This window comes from Bactrocera neohumeralis, unplaced genomic scaffold (genome assembly GCF_024586455.1).
Source record: "Bactrocera neohumeralis isolate Rockhampton unplaced genomic scaffold, APGP_CSIRO_Bneo_wtdbg2-racon-allhic-juicebox.fasta_v2 cluster09, whole genome shotgun sequence".
Lineage (NCBI taxonomy): Eukaryota > Metazoa > Arthropoda > Insecta > Diptera > Tephritidae > Bactrocera > Bactrocera neohumeralis.
In genome coordinates, this window is record NW_026089622.1 from 20,146,760 (window position 1) to 20,160,106 (window position 13,347).

The 13,347-nt window shown below is 34.7% G+C and overlaps 1 protein-coding gene across 3 annotated transcripts; it reads right to left on the reverse strand.

Moving 5' to 3' along the window:
• Positions 1–293: 293 nt before the first annotated feature.
• Positions 294–2,096, reverse strand: LOC126764228 (uncharacterized). 3 transcript variants are annotated; one of them, XM_050482030.1, is made up of 4 exons: positions 2,011–2,096; positions 937–1,082; positions 666–877; positions 294–607 (listed from the first exon to the last, which is right to left on the reverse strand). In XM_050482030.1, the coding sequence occupies exons 2-4, from the start codon at positions 1,010–1,012 to the stop codon at positions 440–442; spliced, it is 456 nt and encodes a 151-aa protein (XP_050337987.1). In that variant the 5' UTR covers positions 1,013–1,082; positions 2,011–2,096; the 3' UTR covers positions 294–439. The 3 variants fall into 3 exon arrangements, with proteins under 3 accessions (XP_050337987.1, XP_050337988.1, XP_050337986.1); XM_050482031.1 differs by lacking the exon at positions 2,011–2,096 and having other exon boundaries at positions 294–372; positions 467–607; positions 937–1,159; XM_050482029.1 differs by lacking the exon at positions 2,011–2,096 and having other exon boundaries at positions 937–1,159.
• Positions 2,097–13,347: the final 11,251 nt, after the last annotated feature.

A 13,347-nucleotide genomic window follows, 5' to 3' on the forward strand; every position in this document is an offset into this window, starting at 1 on the left:
AAATGTATTTGTAAACGTGTTGTAATGATTTTATGTAATGGTAGTAAAATAAATCGCATGATATATTTTTAAAGATATATCATTATTTTCTTTATTAGTTTTAATTCATTTAATATTATTTATTATATATACATATGTACTTATACTAAAAATTAAAAAAAATTCTTGATAAGTTAAATTAAACTTATACTAAAAATTAAAATTTAAAAAACATTCTTTAAAAATGAAATGATAGAAAAATAGTTAGGTAAAATAATCAATTTGCTGCATTTTGGTGCTTCCTTTTTTGTCTATTTTTGGCAAACTGAAAAATCGTCTTGGTGCCACTTATATATTCAGTGTCATTGCCCTTCACTTCATGTAAGCAGACATCTGAAATTTAAATTAAAAATATATATAACTATATAAGTACATATATAAAATTTATTAAGTTTTATTATTAAGTAGCTCGGATAGCCATAGGTACTTTTAAGACGCGGACAGGTTTTTTGTCTGACGTTCCACTCCAAGCAAAATGTTGAGCACATTCATCGGATACCAATGAGCGCCAAGTTGTTCTGACGAATTTCGCTCCTGTGTATTTAATATTTTGCATAAGTTCCGATTTCTTCAAAAGAAGGAAATTGTAAAATTGGCTTTCAAACAGTCAATAAATATTTACTTACAAATTTAGCATATTCTTCATCCTTCTGGAGTAAACTCTCCAATTCCATAAATTGCTCCACTGTGTTTAAAGCTTCCGCTGGCATAATCCTTTTTGATGGAACATTGTCTCTGCTATTCCTCAACTCTGCGATATCTCGCCGCAAGCTTCTTACCTCCTCGACGATTCTTCCCATAGATTTGGATACAGCTGCATCAATGGTGCTTTGAATTGCTGCAAAAAAACATTTTCATTAAAAAAAATTTTTCAAATAAATAATTGATATTGACTACCTTCTAAAAATGTGGGATCCAGTGTGGTTATTTCCGTTTTCGTTGATGGATGTTTCAAATTGCAAATGCACTCCATCGGTATTTGTTTGGGCTATTAGTTCTTGAGAGTTGTATGTGTATGATTTATTGGCGGACATTATGTGAAACTAGAGGAAGAAAGGAATGTGAATCACATTTAAAGTTATGTAAATAAAGTACTTTTATTATTTTGGTTAGGATATGGGAACTTAAAACATTTGAAAAAGTTAAGCTGTTTGTATTATATACATATATGAAATACTGATGATTATAATTTTTTGAATCAAATTGGAGTCCGCTGGCAATAAGATCATTCATTTCATCAACAAAAGGTTTTAGATATACATTAGCAGATATTGGATGAGAACTACCGGCAAAAATTCCAACAACTAACACAGATTCTGTACCATAAATATTTATCAGAATTGGCCACAAATTTTTCTTTAAACTTTTAGATATTGGTAAGCCATCTACATTTATATTTAACGCTAAATCATTTGAACTTAGTGAATGTAATTTTGTTTGAAGAAAATCTGTCAAACCATCTTTAAGACCATAATGGAAATATTGCCCTTCACTTAAGCAAGTAGTAGGGGCGTCGGTTGGAGTTTTTTTTAATGTGCGAACATCCTTTGGTAGTCCAGGAATTTTAGTGCCTAAAATTTTCAAAAGCTTACTTCCCAAATCGTTTGAAATGTTTGATTCAATTACCCATGATGTAAGTTCATCTATGAAGATATCAATTGGTGGCTGATGCTCATAAAATTCTGAAGGACTTGACTCATCTGAATCAGAACTTGATTCACTCAAATTTTGTTCAATTAGTTGAAATTCACATTCATCCCTCCGCGGCGGGGAAGAAGTGGATAGGATAGGGCAAGGATTAGGTGAAGCTGCGGAGGTTGTAGGTTGCGACTGTTCATTATCATTTGAATACAACAAGTGCATCAAGTGCTTTAAGGAACTCATTTGCAATTTTTATAACTAAGTATAACATATGTTAATATAAAAAACAACAATAAGAAATAATAAATGAAAATACCATATATTATTTACCTTTTAAGTTTTGGAAGCACCTTATTTCCAGTATTCCTGCAAAAAACAAACTTAGTTAGAATGCCTGGCAAATTTTCCACGAATAGCAGTTAAAAAAATTATAACAACGCCTTAAAATACAACATGCAACTTACCATTTTATATTGTAAAGGCCTTTTTTATTTTATTTTATTTATAACACTTCTAAATAATACTTATATGTAAGTAATTTTTCAATTAATTATTTTTAGTTATTAACTTTTCCACTGTTTTATTTAAAACGCACGTCTTTACATCTCAAAAATCCAATAATTATGAACTGCGATCACTCAAAAAAGGAAAAACAGTCGTCAGAGAGTCGGCGAAAAAACTAACGGGAAATGGTAAACGGTTGGTCTACTTTTTGTGTTTACATGTAAACCGATTTGCAATGTTGCATCATAAGTTTACATTTATGTTTGTAAGTAAACGTTTTTTCAACGCATTTATTTTAAACTTACAAATATAAGATAAGTAAACTTATAATTAAACTTATTTCTCACATTTATAAGTAAGTTTACTCAAATGTTTGTAGATAACTTTATTTTAGCGCAGATTTACGAAACATTTACACAATTGTTTATTGGGTATGTGCTAATATCTAGATGCATCTGAAAAATTAAGTGAAGAAATGTAATTTACATACAATTTTATTGCAATACATACATATATTAAGTTTTTTAGGATATTATGCCTTGTCATATACATATGTATATAGATACATATATAGCATACATATATACAAACATATTCGCATATAAAATTTTTAAAAGGTATCTCTTATTTGTACATTACCTACAAATATTACTTTGAAAATAGCAAAATTTAATGATAATGTTATCAATTTTGAACGAATTCAGAAAAATTCGCAAAATGATATTCATATCAATTAATATGGTTGCATGTAAAGTATAAAAATATAAGCGAAAGGCCCAACATACGTCGGTAATAGTAATGTATATTTTTGAGCATAATTTTCATTGAATGCTCAGCTCTGTTTACGCGCCACTGTTAAGATTTCTTCTTCTGATCTTGCTGTGGTGAAACACGCTCATCGCATTTTGTTAGCCAAAAATATTTTTTACGCTCTCCGCGCCGTGAACCTTCTCTATAAATATACGTTCTCTGGTACCACTTAAAAATGTTACAAACAAACATACATATATACATCCATACATACAAGGGAAGCTAATAAAAGCGTACTAAAAAACGGGCGCGAACCCAAAACTATATACTTACAAACAACAATTCCAAACGGGAGAAGGAAAGAAGAAGAAACAAAAACACAGCTGGACATCACAGAAATCTGCAAGCTACCAACAAGGGAGAATTGCACAGAAGAAAAAAAAATAAGGTGGGGCTGGTCGTCACCAAAGGAGGCCACTGACCTCAAAACAAAATAAAGTAAATACACCGCTACTTGTCCCCACAAAATACAAGCACAAACAAGACCCTTGAAGCGAGTCAAAGTAAGTGTATCGTTTTAATTTTTTATAACAATATACCTATGTATGTTTGTACTGGTTTAAACACGTTAACAAAACGCAAAACCAAATAATATCGGTATTCTTATTTCTCCAACACCTTAACGGAGGAAACGGAAAATAACCGATATTCACAAAACAACAAAAAAAAAACGATCAAAAACGAACAAATCACATTATTAAAATATTATATATACTTTTGTGTATATGTATATACTTGCACTATTTTCCCACAATACCCCTTCTTCTTCTTAAAGCAGTAAGCAGGATTGCTTAAACATACGTAAGCTAAGGCAGATTTATCACAAAAGCTACACTCTAAAGCGAAAAATAAAAATAAAAGAAAAGATAAAGAACAAAATACAAACATTCATATATGTGACCTGGTCTACGGAAAAGGGGCTTAGGTGTCAAAAAATCAATTTTCACTTTTTAGTTGGTTCGGATGGAAGATGAGATGCTTTTTCACGTGATAGAAACCAAAAAGTCATAACTTATTTGAAAGTTCCCTAAAAATGTAGAGAAAGAAGATCCTCTAAAGGCGAGCAATTTGAGTTCCTATGATTCAGTTTGAAATTCTAACCTGAACTTTTTGTTTTTCGTCTGTAATTCCGAAGACTCCGACCTCTTGGTTGCTTTGAAGTATGCTGTTCCAGGTTGTTGTGGACTGACAGGTTAGTGAACGGTTTGAGCAAAATCAAATGACAGAACGACTGCTGTAGGGTCAGTATTTCTACACCAACTTTGATAAAATTCTCGTTGATTTCGGGCTCGGTGGAGGTGATCAAGAAATTGATTAAGCTTCTGTTCGCGTTCAATGTCAGAAAACACCTTTGGCTTGCGCAATCGATATTGCGTTTCCTATTAAAAGAAAAAATACTGAATTTAACCTCAACGTTTGATACAACTATAAAATGAGCAAATAATGAGCTACTTACCACGGCAGACATCGCAGAGATCATCCGCTGGTTTCATAACTGTAACGTAGGGTATGTATTTGGACCATATTCGTCGAAAACTGCGATTACTCATCTTCAATTCGTCATCACTGAGTGCAGAAATGTATTTTCGATTAATTGAGGACTTCATCTCGCTGGATGGCAGTTTCATTACCCGAAAATCCTTAAATTTTGGGAGTCGTCCGGGCAGTGGAAAAGCCATTAAATCGGCTATAGACTCGATGAATTTAACAGCTTTTTCGATGTCAGCCGGTTTAAATGACTTTGGATGTGTACTCGGTTTATTTGCCAGTCCGTGTTGGCGCACTGTTAAACCCTGTGCGGCAAAATGACGTACTAAATGTTCGTAACGCTTCTTCCCACACGCATGTACAAAAAGGAAAAACGAACGACAAACAGGTACTCTGTAGAAGGTAAATGTAATTTTATGCCTCATAACTTCTGTATCCTGTCTCTGTCCATATTTCTTCCGCCCAGCAAGCTTTGCGTATACACTTTCTAGCTTTTCGTTACTCATAATTCCAGCTTCGATGTGACTTAGTATCACTAAATCAAGTTCATTTTTCGACATCTCTAAACAATTGTTCCGCGTACTCTCGATCATTTCCCGTGGTATCAGTGTATGACATTTATTATTACAACAAACTTTTGACAGAAATTTGGTTAACAGCTCCTCCTCCTTTACTTCAACAACAGACAGGTCAATCTTAACAAAAGTTTGTTCGGTATCATCTTCTGCCTGAGATACACATACTTCGTCTTCATCATAATCGCTCTCTTCATTGTTTTCATCATCCGTTTCATGGAAATATTATCCGTATACGGCACTGAGCTCCTAATCAACACTCATGTTTCATTTCATGCGAAATGCGAAGACGATAATCAACGGAAACACTAACACAAATGTCATTACAGAACATCCGGAAAGAGAGACGAATGAAACCAAGACAACAGTAGCTGCGCGGTATTAGAGTAAACGTCACTTCTTCAGTGTTACTTTTTTAAATGTTCCATACTAGCAACTTACACGATGAACTATAATAATATTCCGACCAAAAACAACACTTACTGGACGTCCTCGAAGCCTCTGGAAAGGAGAACAATTAATGAGATAACGAGAAACTGACGAAACGAGTTGTTCATTTTTAACAGCTGTTTCCCAGGAAACTAGTTTTCGCACGTTAGCTCCCTTTTCGTAGACCAGGTCACATATTCTGCTTCCACTTGCATTTATATACATACACGTACATATCAGGGGCGGATCCAGAGTAGAGTTTTGGGGGGGGGAGGGGGTAAACCATATAATTTTGTTATATAGACTATAATTTTATTTTTTATATATATTTGAACATTTAATTTACAGCACAAAATCAATACGGTGTTTGTTCATTTTCTAAACCTTTCTATTATTTCTTCTGGTTCCATGACCATATTTCGTGCCCCGGCGAAATCGATCAAAGTTGCCAAGCACGATTTTTACATCGTGGCGGCAGCAGCTCTCATAAGTGCGCTCCAAGCGCTCATAGAAGGCATCTTTGGTCACATCGTCCTTCTCTTCCGTCGGCGGTATGTTGACGAACCTCGCCTTGATGCGGATCGTGGCTAGACCGGAGTGAATGATAGTACTCGGCGATGGAGTCTCTCGCCCGCCACGAATACCCCACCAAACTTGCGCTCCTTTATATGACCACTGTAGTAAATGCCACAAGGACCTACTCGCCTCACTTGTCCTGTTCATCGCATTTCTTGGACGGCGGTGATGTCACCCTTCACTCTTACGAGGACATCAACCAGCTGGGCAGCGGCCCCTTCCCAATTAAGGGATCGGACATTCCAGTTGCATGGTCGTCATCAAAAGGGGGGTCACTCATCCGAGGTTTGTTGTTAATTTTCATTGGTATGATTTTTTACGTGGTGGGTCCCAAATCCAGCGCACAACCCTGAGGAGAGGATGTTTCGCCTTCTCATTTTAGCTCGCCTTTAAACGGATGTTCTAGGCTACCCAGAGGATACTTGGTCAAAAGACCGGAAGTCGTGAGCTGCTTGAGTCATATGTAAAAGAACCTTTTCTGGCCACCCCCAAGTGAATGGCGATCAGAAAACTTTCCTTACTTGCGTGAGCTTCTACACATGACTCCATCTTTCAAAGCAAATCTTCTGCCATGAAGATTTTCCGGATTTTTTCCATTTGGCGCGCCAGGTTGAATTTCTTTGGTATTGACCGCTGATTTAATTGGTCTCGATTTCCTTTTTATATTATTGTAGCGATCAATACCAGTGTGAACTGATGGGCCTTTTTCGCTTGGTACATTCTCACCTTACGTTTTGTTTTCCTTGCTGGTACCTCAACAGTGGTTGCTGTCAGCGCATTTGTTGTTGCCCGATTGCTCTTTACTGCTGCTTCTGCTGATTGCCCTTTGCCTCATTTCCATTTGAGCTGATCGAAGCGATGACTGATGATCGCCGTTGAATTTTTGTTGTCAGGCGTTATTTTTGTTGGCTGGACAAATATGGAGTAGGCATTTAAGGAATGCCTACGACTTTGCTGCTGAGGCTGCGAAGCACTCATTACTTTTTGTTGTTTTGTTTTTATCTATTTATTTCGTGCACTATTTGCGTATGTTCATTATTAATAATTTATGTGCACTGATTTTTGTTAGATACACGGACCGAATTATAAAACACGTCCGTGCATCTTGAACGCTAAATATAGATATTTTAAAGTTAAATTACTGTTGTCGTTGTCACAGCAGGAATAGTCAGGTCCTATTTATGCTTTTATATATCAAATAAAATCATACATACAAATTTCGTTGAATCAAATTTCTTTAGCAAATTCTCTTAAATAATCTAAACATTCCAATGCCGGTCTTACCCAATTATCCCTATTAACTTGTCTTTACTGAATGAAATAAAATTCGGTTGAAGTATACCCTGACTGTCATAAAAACCGCCAAAAACACCTAAACTAGTAATATTTAAAAACCAACCCTTAATACAATTGATATATGTAGCTTGTTATGTCAGACGTATTTTCGTTTTCTACTCTAATTGTCTTCAAATACTGCCAAAAATAATCTAAAAATTTTAAATGCTACTTTATAATTACTACTAAATTATCAAATATTTTATTAAAAAATAGATTATAATCTACAATGCTTAAAAATCGAGCATTAGGACTCGACAAAAGCGAGTGGCACGCCGTTTTACGCTCATCTTTTGAAAATTGTTCGAAAACATATGTGATTTAGGCTGAACCCACACCAGGTTAGTCAAAAAAGGTTTTCTTGTCTCATTCGACAACTGCCCATAGCTTCATATGTGACAACCCACACCGAAACGAAAACGCATGTTCGACCTTTGACTTGCTGGAAGGGCTGTTGTCGAACTTTTTACGTATTGTCATACAGCAAACGCACACCAAATATGACAAAGCCGACTTTGTTGCCGTTCAATACATGCTAAGCTACGGCGTAACCTACACCGAATGAAACAGACAGGACAGCACAGAAATACACGTTTCGTTGCTTATAGCTGCACCGTTGTTTTTCATAGGCAAAATGTCATTACTAATCTTTTTGCAGGAGTTATGCTTTAGCGGTGGTTTGTATTTTGCTTAAAAAATAAATGATTTATTAAACACAAAAAATATTCGAAAGTTGACCAGGTGTCATCCTTGTGAAATTTCGAAATTTTTTCGGACGCATCAGTTCACAAATCAAATACAGATGTAATAATATTTTTATTTCTTTCATTTTGTTCACAAAACTCAATTATTGAAAATATTCATTTCCTTCTTGTTTCGTTTTATTTCAATGCACACCAAACGAAACAAAATGTCGCGTTCTGCTTCGCTTGGTGTGGGAGGGTAGAGCACAAGACGTTTTTGTGTCTTATTAGTCAAAGTCGTTTTTGACTAATCCGGTGTGGTTTCAGCCTTAGACAGCTCACAGGCACAACACACGGGATTTTGGGAATCCTTATTATAAAAATAAATAATGTCATCCCAAATCGATTTAAAACTGTCTATAAAATTTAAATTTTCTAAATAATTTCTGGAACTTTCAATGGGGAGGGCTACCAATTAAAAGGATTATATCCTTGAAAATGTGGACACTCCTTTCTCGCTTTTAAAACCCAAGATAAATGGACAAAAGTAGGTCCGTAGTGCGAAACAGAATGGCAAAGCATGAGACATATGTTTTATATTTGGGTGATGGTTTTAAATATGTATTTTGTGTAAAATCCCTTTTACAAGATCCATGGACAATGAAATAAGAAAGTGGGTGTGAGGAAGGCAATATGTACACCAACACCGTAAACCGTACTAGTCATAGCGTTAATCCGATGTCCGATTTTCTTCGCCTTCTATTCGTATAATTTGACCGTATTTACTGATTTGTTGGAAATAACTACCAAGTGCCAGAGACTTTACGTTTGAGTGTCCATAGAGCACCAATATGATATGATAAAAGAAAATATAAATTTAAAACCAAGTTTTGAAATAATTGTCGCAATGACGGCTTTTTGGTTGATGACTACAATTTACTATTTTTTTATAAATAATACTATTTTTTGAGTAGGAAAATTTCTATTTAAATCTTCTTGCGAAGGATATCAAGCTAAACTTTTTTGCCATCCTTTTTCTAGAGAAATATCGCCCAGAATACTCTTCCTATTTTTTTGCTGGGGGTCTTCGGATATCGACGTTAGTAATAATAGGTCACTCGATCCAAAGTCTCGACGATTTTGAGTGCAAAAACTAAGATACCTCAAATTCAATTCTCAAATTCTACTTGAGAACAGGGTGTAAGAGATATATTTATGCCTGGGTCCGTGTTGCCGACAAATAGAACGGGTGGTCATACAAAAAATTAACGATCGGGTAATTAATATTGCAACACATAATCAATATTTATTAGTATTTAAAACACTTTCTACTCTGGGGTCGAATCGTTACATCCGTGAACTTATCACTCGTCTCGTAAAAGTCTGTATTTCGTATTATGACATACATACGTCGTAATCTGGAATGATGACATACGTGAGCGAATATACATATAAACCTATCCGTTCGTTCAAAGCATCATTCGAACGCAAACAACCAATCGTAAAATACGAAATTATTCAAAAATGTAAGTATATTGCAAATAATTTATTATTTTAGAAAATTTTTAGTAATAAATCCATTTTAGGAAACATTTTAATAAACTGAATCCTACCCAAAAGGACCTAATGGCGGAGTTCATGGCAAGCCATCAATGCTTGGCAAAAAATAATTTTTCAAATTCTGCGCCAGGCCTTTAGAAGAAAATTGTTATAAAACCTCGTACCTGAATGTTTAGTTTTAAGCATTTAATGAACTTTTTTTTATTTAAAAGGCCTTTATTTTTTTATTTTAATTTATTTTCTTTATTTAGGTCGCATATTTGTAAATAAAAAATTTATTTAGTAAAGCATAAAATTTAAAATAAGTTATGATCCTCAAAATTGCGATTCTGTAGTAGTCTTTATTAAATTTAATATCACAATGTATAAGTTAACAAGTAAGAATTGTACTTTTTGTTTGTGAAATGCTAGAATGATGCAATGCACTTTGTTTACATTTCAACATTCTGCTGACGCATAAGTTCTTTGCCCAACCACTGCGGCCAGCAGCGGTAACCCGACACTTGCCTATGTCCCAAGGGACGGTGTTGGCGTATGCTGATTCGGCTTGCCGGATATAGTACACACTTATAATTATACCCTGAACAGGGTATATTAAGTTTGTCACGAAGTTTGTAACACCCAGAAAGAATCGTCGGAGACCCTATAAAGTATATATATAAATGATCAGTATGTCGAGCTGAGTCGATTTAGCCATGTCCGTCTGTCAGTCCGTCTGTCTGTATATATACGAACTAGTCTCTCAGTTTTTAAGATATCGTTTTGAAATTTTGCAACGTCATTTTCTATTCAAGAAGCTGCTCATTTGTCGGAACGGCCGATATCGGGCCACTATAACATAAAGCTGGAATACAAGCTGAACGATCGGAATCAAGTTCTTGTAGGGAAAACTTTCAAATTTGTCAAGATATATTCACGATATTTGGTACAGATTATTTTCTAAGGCAACAATGTAATCTCCGAAGAAATTGATCAGATCGGTTAACTATAGCATATAGCTGCCATACAAACTGAACGATCGGAAACAAGTTCTTGTATGGACAACTTTCACATTTGACAAGATATATTCACGAAACTTGATATATGTTATTTTCTAAGGCAACAATGTAATCTCTAAAAAACTTCTTCAGATCGGTTAACTATAGCATATAGCTGCCATACAAACTGAACGATCGGAAACAGGTTCTTGTATGGAAAACTTTCACATTTGACAAGATATATTCACGAAATTTGGTATATGTTATTTTCTAAGGCAACAATGTAATCTGCGAAGAAATTGTTCAGATCGGTTAACTATAGCATATAGCTGCCATACAAACTGAACGATCGGAATCAAGTTCTTGTATGGACAACTTTCACATTTGACAAGATATATTCACAAAACTTGATATATGTTATTTTCTAAGGCAACAATGTAATCTCCGAGGAAATTGTTCAGATCGATTAACTATATAATATAGCTGCCATACAAACTGAACGATCGGAATCAAGTTCTTGTATGGACAACTTTCACATTTGACAAGATATATTCACGAAACTTGATATATGTTATTTTCTAAGGCAACAATGTAATCTATAAAAAACTTGTTTAGAACGGATTACTATAGCATATAGCTTCCATACAAACTGAACACATAGTTACTAACAGAAATGCACCTATGAAGGGTATTTAGCTTCGGTGCAACCGTTCAATAATATTTTTGTAATTCGATGTTAAGTTCAGTTTGTATTTTGTATTTGATCTATAATAAACGTACTTGCTCCGGCCTCGCCGTTACAACATTGCCTTCTTATTTGACTCTGAAAAGACAATAACATAATCGTCAGAGGATACAACATAATTCCGTTACAACATTGCATTCTTATTGACCCTGGAAGGCCAATAACATAATCGTCAGAGGAAACAATATATTTGGACAATAACATAATTATGAGGAAACAACATAATTTATATGTCTTTAACTTTGTAAATAGTATTTTTTTAATGTAAATTGAAATACAAAAACTTTGTTCATATAAATTCATTTTCTTTAATTTTAATGGATTATACCTGGCTAAATGAGTTATGCTTCCCGCCCTGACGCGCCACTACACCACACAGCACATCACTCACAAGCAACACTGGCACACTCTCCACACTTGGAGACAGCAGATTTCCCACGCACCACTCAAAAGCAACACTGGCATAACTCTCCACAGCCCAACGAGGCAAAAAAAAAGGGCTCGTCCGGAAAGCAGTTTTTTCTTTTTCGATCGCGATTTCCAAGCTACGCACATCGGCGCACGTTTCCGTACACAGCTTTCGTATTTTTCATCAGTTTGATATATACGCAGTTTTCATCAGTTTGATATATACGCAGTTTTCATCAGTGTCGGCCAGTGCTCCACGATTATATATACTCAGTTTTCATCATTTTCGCTCCACGGTTTTATATACATATCTACCTTTTCATCATCTTCGGCGCGCAGTAGAAAACCTGTACACTTCCACTGGTACCCGACCAGGGAGTCCACGAGTTCAATACAGCGACCGTACATCATCTATTTTCATATACATTGTCACCGTCACTGGTATCCGACCAGAAGATCCTTGTTATAACGTTTTTTATCCTCCAATAAAAGTTGCGATACATTGTGAAGTGAACCAAAAAAAAGAAAATATATATTTCGTTCTCAAAGGAGTGGGTACCAAAGTAAGTACTAAATTATATATGGTCCTTCGAGCCATTCTGAATGGCACTATTGTGAAACAAAGAAAAAAAAGATAATAATAATAAGAATAAAATGGCGAAAATTTGAAACAAAATTATACAGCCAAAAGTGAAAAAAAAGGCAAAAAATATTAAGTTAAAGTGACAAATAAGGGTGAATAGGTGCGCAAGTGCAAATGCAGATGCAGTGAAATTGACAAAAAAAAAAAAAACGAAAATAACAAAGAGTGCAAGTGCAGACAGTTTGTGAAATTATATAAAAAAGAAGTACCAGATTCAGTGCCCGAAACTGAAGAAAAAAAACAAAGTATAAGTGTTAAAAGTGACTACAACACAGTTTGGGTAGTGACAAAACCAGGAAAACAAAGCGATTAAAATCAAACAAGAATACATATACATATACACATACATCACAGTACGGTGAACAAAAACAAAAAAATAAGCAGTTAAATAAAAAAAAAAAAAAAAAAAAAAAAAAACGGGCGCGGAAAAAAGAAAACAAAACCACCTAACTAATAAATAAAAAACAGCGGGCGCGAATATATAATCATATGTGTATATAAAAAATACATATTAATATAAAACGGGCGCGGCATAAAACAACAGGCAAATAACAACAAGCCAGCAAACAATGAACCAACCGAATCATCCCAGGTCAGGATTATAAGGACAAAAGCCGTCCGACCCACAATTTGGCCATCACTAATCCCCAAAAATCCCATGACGGATATCAAGTGAGTCACATATCGATTCCTTTTTAAGTATTTCATTTTTTCAACTCTCAATTTTGCATATATACTATGTATTATTACACATAAAAATTTGTGACAAATTCATTTAACTTACATAGAATAACTCATCCAGTTATTCTCACTTTATTTATTGGTTTCGCAAAAACAAAAAAAAAAAAAAATAACAATTCTAATGAACTTGCCAAAAATTCAAAAGGAAACCAGTGAAGAATTTATCAAACTTCAATCCACTGTTTCCAATTGT